The sequence below is a fragment of the Epinephelus moara genome, chromosome 13 (genome assembly GCF_006386435.1).
Source record: "Epinephelus moara isolate mb chromosome 13, YSFRI_EMoa_1.0, whole genome shotgun sequence".
Lineage (NCBI taxonomy): Eukaryota > Metazoa > Chordata > Actinopteri > Perciformes > Serranidae > Epinephelus > Epinephelus moara.
In genome coordinates, this window is record NC_065518.1 from 14,719,951 (window position 1) to 14,728,926 (window position 8,976).

The 8,976-nt window shown below is 40.9% G+C and overlaps 1 protein-coding gene across 1 annotated transcript in view; it reads right to left on the bottom strand.

The window, feature by feature from the left end:
• The window catches only part of polr3a (polymerase (RNA) III (DNA directed) polypeptide A), a 55,844-nt gene extending 50,197 nt beyond the window's left edge, over positions 1-5,647 (bottom strand). Inside the window, exons 1-5 of the mRNA XM_050059645.1 lie at positions 5,451-5,647; positions 4,908-5,043; positions 3,377-3,514; positions 2,426-2,597; positions 2,154-2,308 (exon numbers count right to left, since the gene is read on the bottom strand). Coding sequence (XP_049915602.1) covers positions 2,154-2,308; positions 2,426-2,597; positions 3,377-3,514; positions 4,908-5,043; positions 5,451-5,494 — 645 coding nt within the window. The 5' untranslated portion in view covers positions 5,495-5,647. The remainder of the gene's footprint in view (positions 1-2,153; positions 2,309-2,425; positions 2,598-3,376; positions 3,515-4,907; positions 5,044-5,450) is intronic.
• Positions 5,648-8,976: the final 3,329 nt, after the last annotated feature.

Below are 8,976 nucleotides of genomic sequence, written 5' to 3' on the forward strand. Positions count from 1 at the left end.
CTTTTTCCACTTTAATATGCCTCTAAATTATATTTGTGGCACTAAAAACATGAAACAGCACCTATAGGATAGCCAAACCATTCCATGCCAGTAACCACTGGCAGCCATTTTTGGTTGGTTGGTTGGTCGGTCGGTCCACAAAGCTTTTCTTGAATAATTCAAAAAGTACTTGACCAAAAATGTTCAAAATTTGCATACTGCAAGTAGAGACCATGAGTAACTATGCCAAAAATGACCAGGATTCATTCATAGGTGGCGCTATACTAAGCATTTCAAAATGAAAGATTTGCTTTTCTTGAGGTTGTGTGTATGCATGTTGTGTATGCATGTTGTGTGAATGCATGCATGTATGAGGTCGCAGCTATTGCGAATTTGCGCATATTCTTAATTTAATGTGAACTGTGAGTGTGTCTAAGTGTATTTTTCTTAATTTAATACATATTTACATTTTTAAAATATTGTAATGAATCATTTAAATATTTTTGATTTATTTTATTGAATAAATGGTTGCTACGTCAACTAGGGTGCGTTTTTGCGATGCCCCAATATCCAGATTCATTCAACATATATTCAGCAATGAGTGTACCAAATTTGGTGCTTTCATCACAAAATGAACGATAGTTTAGCTATGCCGCCCCACTGTGAAGATTTCTGATAATAATACTTATATAATACCTATTTCCATATCTTAGTTTGAGGACTATACTCACAATATTCTTCAAAAACCTTTATTCATTTAGAAAATAATCCAAACTTCTCAATAAATCAGTTTTTGATGTTAACATTATCCATTTTTCCTGATTTATTTGAGAAATATGTCATTAAGCAATACAGGAATAAGGAGCTGTAGATGTCATTCATAGCATATTTATGATTCAGAGTCTGGGGCAGGACTGAGTGCACACAGTTCTTGAAATGGCGGTGACCTTGCTGGCGACTTGCGGCTAACGGAGGGTAGGTGCTAAGCTTCCACGACAATACCATCCCGCCATTGTGGGATGGGACAGCATTATCAGTCAGTACATTTACATGACATTAGAGAAAATTGATTTATTGTGTGAGTCCAACTAAAACTGGACTTTGAAAATACATGTTAACATGTTTGTCCTACTGAAATCATACTAAATTGAAATTCTCAAAGTCAGACTAACACACCCAGACAATGCCAGGGGGAGCTGAATTACCGCTGGATGTATACACTCAATGGAGCCCAAACTGGCTGAGGTGCTCTCCACATGCTCCAAAGTTTCCACCCCGGGCTTTGACCCGAAAGTCGAATAGCATTAAATGCGTAACAGAAGAAGAAACCAGTAACAACATGGCAAAATCTATATCCAGAGCTGTGCATTTTTGGACAGACAAAATGTACAGAGCTCTGAAATCGTCCACCATGGTACTCGTTTGCCGCTAGTTAACCGCAGCTAACTTGTTTGTCAGTTGTTTGGTGTGTGATGTAATAGGTCAACCGGAAAAAGGTCCAACACTAACAAGCTGAAAGGGGGCATATCACCACCTATCGTAGCAGAGTCGGGCATGCTTCAGTCAATAAATCGACTCCCCTCCCGTGCTTGTGTTCTGGGACAAGGACAGTAGTCCAATTCAATGGCCTAATCGAGCTATAGCCGTAGCTTAGCTGAACTGTGTATGTAAACGTACTGAGTGGTAACTATTAGGGCTGCCCCCTAATGGCTGACCAAATGTTTAGTCGACCAGAGAGGTCATTAGTCGGCAAGATTTCATTGTTCACTTAGTCGCAGGGGGAAAAAAAACCCGAAACTCTATTAGGAGCTGTGCCTTGTCAAAATAAATCAAACCCTATATGACTGGACCATGTGGGAACTTAATTTGAAAGGACAGACACAGAAAGTGGCCACGCTCAGCAGTCAGACAGGAGTCAGGTTAATTTCCAGGGCTGGTACCTGCGGTTATTCCACAGGCTAGTTAATAACATGTCGGGCAGGAAATCCAAAGTGTGGGATCATTTAGAGAAGGTGAAGGACGAACCCAAGGTGATATGTAAACTCATCTTCATTGGTCGACTACAAACATGACGTATCATCTGAAACATGTAATTGACACTACCGAGGCTCATCACTTGTCATACCACAGCATGGTGACACCTACTGCGAAGTGTGAAAGTGTACAAAGCTCACCTGAGCTCTGGTCAGCAGAGGTTCCACCACTTTGTTGTGCTCGATGGCGGTGTCAAAGGACTGCAGGAATTCCGACACGAAAGCATCCACCACCTTCTTATTTGTTTTATACTTCTCATGGATGATCTTCAGCAGGCCGCACTTTTTCACTGGTCCTGAAGAGTGAAAAACACACGACTCAGCCTTTTCCAGTTATTACATCAGGATGGATGGCACAAAAAGTCTGTGTCAATGAGTAAATGTCCAAAATTAAATTGTCTCTTTTTTCTCACCATTGAAAGCGGAACAGTTGAGACAGATTGTCCTTTTGCGACATTTATCAGAGATCTTCTTCTTCAGCCCTCGTTTCTGGAGATAGGCCAGGTTGGGCCTTTTCAAGAAATCCATGAACTGCAGCTTCTCCTCTTTCGTCAGCATTATGCTCGAGCACGTCTTGCAAATCATCTGAGACATGACAAAATACCACATCATAATGAGGGAGGTGAAACACTATCTCACACAAATGCAAAGGTGAACTTGTGACTGAACTGTTGTGTGATATAAAAATGCAGAAAACAATCATAACTTAAGGAATTTACAATAAACAAAGTGGGATAAAATTGACTGCTTGATTTACGTGATCTTATTGGTGACTTATTCACATATTTACTTGTTTGAGAGATGAGCACACAGACAGACTTGCCAAAAAAACATACTTAGCCTGTTCTAATTTTGATGCTATAGTGACACCTAAAGGAAAAATATATTTCTGCGTGCTGCATACCAGTCATTTTAATTCGTCTTGCACGGTGCAGAACCTGGGTCTTCTGACTGAATTCTGGTCTCCCTATTGCTTATAATAACCGTCTGATATTGTTCTTCACAATGTGTGAGTCTCAATATGGCTATTTTAAAAATGTATGCCATCTAATTTTACCATTTTTACTGGAAAATAAAAGGGAGTAAACTCTTTGAAACACTCTTGGAGTCCATCAGGACCAAAACCTCACGCCACAAGAACCATTTCTTCCCGACTGCAGATGGCCTCATCAACAAGGACCAGGACCCCCACTAACTCTGACACTGATGTGTGTATTCTATCCCATATTTAAGTCCCATTATTAATTTTATGTCTAATTTTATTTTCTCTTACTATGTGTATGTTATGCACCAAAACTCAACAGCAAATTCCTTGTATGTGAAAATTTCCTTGACACTAAACGGAATTCTTATTCTGAACTTGCCTGTAAGATCCCTATGATGGCTTTGAAGTAGCCGACATGAAAACACGGCAGCTCCAGATCCAAGTAGCCATAGTGTCCCAGGCAATCTGCCAGATTCTTCCCACATGTCAAACATGGTCTGTCTTTCTCACTGGTGCCCTGCAGGAAACAAAACAGCAGAGGGATGAGCCTGTAGTATGAGGATGGACTACAGCTACATGACATTATATGTGAAATGGGTGACAACTTTTTATGATGTAATACTTCTTTTCCCCTTATTTTTTACTGAAATACATGCATATACTCATTTACATGAAGTGCAACAAGTGTTATGTTCCTATGCAGTTATGCCTGCATCAGTTTGATTATGCTGATGTTTGGCAGTTTAAGGAGACTACATTACCTATATACACCGATCAACCACAACAATAAAAACACTAACAGGTGAGGGGAAATAACATCGATCATGTCGCTGCAATGCAACATTCTGCTGGGAAACCTTTGGTTCTGGCATTCATGTGGATACCACCTGACACGCTCCACCCACCCAAACACATTTTCAGACCAAGTACCTCCCCGGATGGGCAGGGCGCTCCCAGGGACAAGGGACAATGTGCCATGCAACAGTGCAAAAACTGCTCAGGAATGGCCCGAGGATCATGACAAAGAGTTCAAGGCATCAACCTGACCTAGAAATTCCCCAGATCTCAATCTGATCAAGCATCTGTGGAATGTGTTGGTACCCCACCTCACAGCGAACAGGACTTAAAGGATCTGCTGCCAATGCCCTGGTGCCAGACACCACAGGACATCCCCCAGAGGTCCTGTGTCCATGCCTCGACAGGTCAGAGACAAGTCCGATCCAAGGAGGCCCTGCCATGAACCGGACTTGGCTCTAGCGTACCACCACGTCCCACAGATGGTCAATCAGATTGGGATCTGGTCAATTTAGAAACCAGGTTGATACCTTGCTCACTTTGTCACATGTCTCGGGCCATTCCTGAGCAGTTTTTGTGGTTGTAGCATGCCGCATTGTCCTCCTGATCAGAGAGTGTCATTTCCACTTGGGGCTGGACTTGGTCTGCAACGATGTTTGGGTGAGTGGTGCGAGTCAAGTGGCATCCACATGAATGCCAGGACCAAAGGTTTCCCAGCAGAACATTGGATTGTAAGGAGATGATCAATATCATCCACTTCACCTGACTGTAGTTTTATTTATGTGGCTGATCTGTGTGCGTGAACTGCATGCACACAAATAGTTAAACACACAAGAAATCAATTCAAAAATTAAACAAATTAGGGGGGGTTAAAGACCGTGTAAGCATAATGGAGTAAAACCTTTTTGACAGATCTACAAGCGACATAATCATGCCACAATAAAGGGCAGCAATAAAGCCGAGAGGTCCCCCCTAAATATTTTGCCATTAAAAGAAACAGGTCTACATAAATATTGTGCAGGACCTTTTCTATATGAGACTGTGGAGGCATTTGGACACACTCGTTTTTTAGTGTCAAAGCATAAAAGAGTGAAAAGACTGTGTCCGTGTCATACCATGCGGTGGTCCAACACTCCATAGGGCAGTGGAGTGTGTTTGGTGTCTTGGCTGTACAGATTCTTACTGACCACCTGGATGTGAGCCTGCTGACGCATCTGCTCGGCAGACTTCATCCCAAAGCAGATGTGGCTTCTGTAGACAGGTACAAAGAGTAAAGCAAAGACAGTGAGAGGGTTCATGTCTGTTTTCTTACACATTTTTCAACAAGTATGCAGGTGATAGGCAGAGCTGAGAGGAGAGCAGGAACAAAGTGTATCAACATATTTAACTGGCTCCAAATCCTGGTGACTGCATGTTCACAACACATCCCTGCTGTCGATACATAAATGTGATGACGTTTACTTTAGCCTACGTGTCAGAGCAACTACTTTATGTTACTACAACTAAATTATTTGGCTGTGTGGTGGGGCCACTGTATTTTCTTTAATATTATCGTCCTAAAACAACTTGTCAATACTAGCCACATTGCAAACTGACACTGGCACCAGCTAACCGGCGAGCTAGCTTAACAGGCTAGCTAGCAATGCTGTTACACTCACATTTTTTTGGCCACATCTGTCTCTCTGAACTGTTCCTTCACCATTTTGGCAGCGTCTCCTAAACAAATACCAACACGACTAATTAAACTGTTATTCTGTCCTCATTCCAGCGGGCCAGGCTTTACTTATCACCTGCACGCTGTCACATTACTTTCCCATGTTGTGGAAGCGCTAACAGCCAGCAACATGCAATCGAATGCAATGTGTTGATAGCATGCGAGCTACAGTGAGTGCTGCCTTCAGGGTTCATCGGTAATCTAGAGAGTTTAATCCCAAATGGTCGCAACAACTTGAACAAAAAGTGCGTATGCTGACACATCGTATCGTCTGTTTTGTTGGTATTCACATTTACAGACAGCGCAAAGTTGAATCTGCTGGCAAGAAAACGAAAACTAGTATGTGGGAATGTTTTATAGAAAGTACGAGATTACAGGATGTATTTGAAAGCAGCACGAGCCTACGCACAGCAACAGCAGGAAAGAGAAACCACAGGAGCGCGAGCGCAGTCAGTCTCAAGTGAGTGCTGACGCCTAGCGGCTGAAATGTGTAATGCTTTCAATAGTATTAAATATTGTATATTATAGTTTAATTTTTGCAGAGTTAAAACACAAAAAAAGCAAGAAAAATGAATAATAAATACAGTGCAAGGAGAGGCAAAAAACCCAGATGGCTTTTTTGAAGCCTCCACCAAATAAAATTTAAAGTTATTAAAAACTCAAAAGTGTGGTAAGATAAAGAACATTACAAAATCTTAATCTAAATCTTATTGAAAATTGACCTCTACAAGTCAGAAATATAGGAAGATAACGATCATCTTTTGGCGAGAAGGTGAATAACTTTCATCTACAACTTTATAAATTAATGAAATAATCCTAAGTAGAATATGCTATGGGAAGTTATTTAAATATTTAGTACTCAAGTGTGAATTTGTTTGCCCCTTTTTGCCAAGAGAATGAAAAGACAATACAGCTGTGATGGTTGCTGAGTTGCATTGCTCAAATAATGTATTATCCTTACTCACACTCACACACAGTGTAGTTACAATGATCCAATGTTGCTGAGGGACAATTAGTTATTCAATAAAAGCTGGAGAAAAAAAATAACATTTTTGGTTTTGCTCCCATTTTTCACAGGTTAAAGTTAAAGATCTAATTCTTTTTTCATTCACTCAGTAGATAAATTTCTCTTAAATTTTGGTCACAAATTTGTTGAAATCCATGTTAGTCAGCACAATAATCCATCCACCTGACAGGTGTGGTACCTCAAGATGCTGATTAAACATCATACTACACAGGTGTGTCTTGGGATGGTTACAATAAAAGGCCACTCTAAAATGTGCAGTTTGATCACATGGCGCCACAGATGTCGGAAGTACTGAGGTAGCGTGCAATTGGAACGTCCACCAGAGCTGTTGCCTGTAAACTAAATATTCATTTCACTATCATAAGCTGTCTATGATGTCGTTTTCATGAATTTGGCAGTACATCCAACCGATCTCACAACCACACAAGTTGGTTAGAGGGTTGCAGCGATATACCGGTTTCAAGATATACCGTGATGTAAAAGTTGATGGTTATCAAATGTACAGTGGCTTATCAATGATATTGAAAAATAAAAATCTCAAGATTCCATAAGACGTCTGATCAACCAGAACCCTTCCGTTTCATTTCTTTAAGGGTCGTTCTGACTGATAATATTATAAATTCTATAATACAGTGAAACCTCAATGTTTTCTGAGACAGTTATTGTACTATGAAAATCTCCATTGCAACCGTAGTCGGTTACAATGATGACCTGCTGTCAGGTCAAGACCCTGGTGAGGATGACGAGCATGCAGATAAACTTCTCTGAGACGGTTTCTGACAATTTGCTACAGAAATTCTTCAGTTGTGCAAACCATTCATTGCATCAGTTGTTCAGGTGGCTGGTCTCAGACGATCTTCCAGGTGAAAACGCTGGATGTGGAGGTCCTGAGCTGGGAGGTTACATGTGGTCTGCAGTTGTGGGGCTGGTTGGATGTACTGCCAAATTAATGCAAACAACATTAGAGACATATTTTTGTAGTGAAATGAACATTCAGTTGTTGGGCAACCGCTCTGCTGGACATTCCAATTGCACACTACCTCGAAACTTGTGTTGTGTGATCAAACTGTACATTTTTAGAGTGGACTTTTATTGTAGAAATGAAGCTGTTTAATCAACATCTTGATACGCCACACCTGACAGGTGGATGGATTGTCTTGGAAAAGCAGAAATGCTCACTGAAATTGATTTTAATTAATTTGCGCCCAAAATCTGAAAGAAATTTATCTTTTAAGTAGATTTAAAATGTCAGTAAGACCGAACCTGACTGAAGAGTTATTTTTAATACCAAAGATATATTCGTCAGAACGCTTTGCCTTACAATCCATACAACCTAAAAATTATGTAGAAAATTGCAAAGGAAGATCAGTGTTAAGCATCTTTTTTGGTGCTTTATGAAATTTGAAACAGTTATTTTGAAGCTCAGGTGTCAGGATACAGCCGGAGGTTTGATTTCAAGTTAGGTCGAGTTTATTGTGAGGGTTATGTTTATGCTTGGGGTGAGGATCAGTGTATGAATGTACTGTAGTAAATATTCCCACATACAACAATATATAACAGCATGTGTGTTATCATGCATTTTATGTGCTTATATCTGAATTCATATTATTCAGTGGTGAAGCGGCACTAATAGGATTATGAGGATTATTTCTAAAGGAATATCTCTTCTTTCAAAAGACATCACTGATGGCCCATGGGTCATCTGTGCTGCAGTCTTACACCCTGCCTCTAGATGGCACCAAATGCATTTCTAACAGCTGCTGACACAGAGGAGGTGCAGAGAGACTAAATAAACCTGTTACACCTGTGTTGTTTGATGCCCTGGCGTGGAAGCGCTGATGGCGACTGATGACTTCCTGATGAGGATTTCCTTCCACAACATGCTTGTGCTGATTAATTGTTCTGTCAACTGATAACCACCGACGGTGAAAATTGCCTGGCTGAATCTGATTTTCCATTTTATAATTCTGCTGCCACTTACATCACGAAGGGCCTCTAATTAAACCTCTGATATTGTGTTCAACGTGGTGTGGGCTTTCTAAATCTGCCTCTGGAGGCAACGCATCCCCCCAAAAGAGCTTGGTGTGTCTAAATCTTCACATCTGGGGACACGTAACTTTGGGATATACAGATGTATCAGTCTGTGTAAATAAAGAGCATAAGAAATGATCCTCAGAAACACTGGAGGGACCGCTGCTAACAATGTTTTTCAGCTTGAGAGGCAGCTCAGTGATCCCCCCTCAAAGTGCCTCTTGAGCATCTCTGTGTATAAACTATGTATCAAATGCAGTGGGCTAATCATCCAATCATGAGCAAATACACACTCGCTCACACACACACCCTGAGGAGGAATTGAATATCTTAGACTGAGGGAAACTGGGTCTCTCTCAGGACTTGGGATCCAGGGATTTGGTCGCAGTCCCTGTTCAATACTGTATTAGAT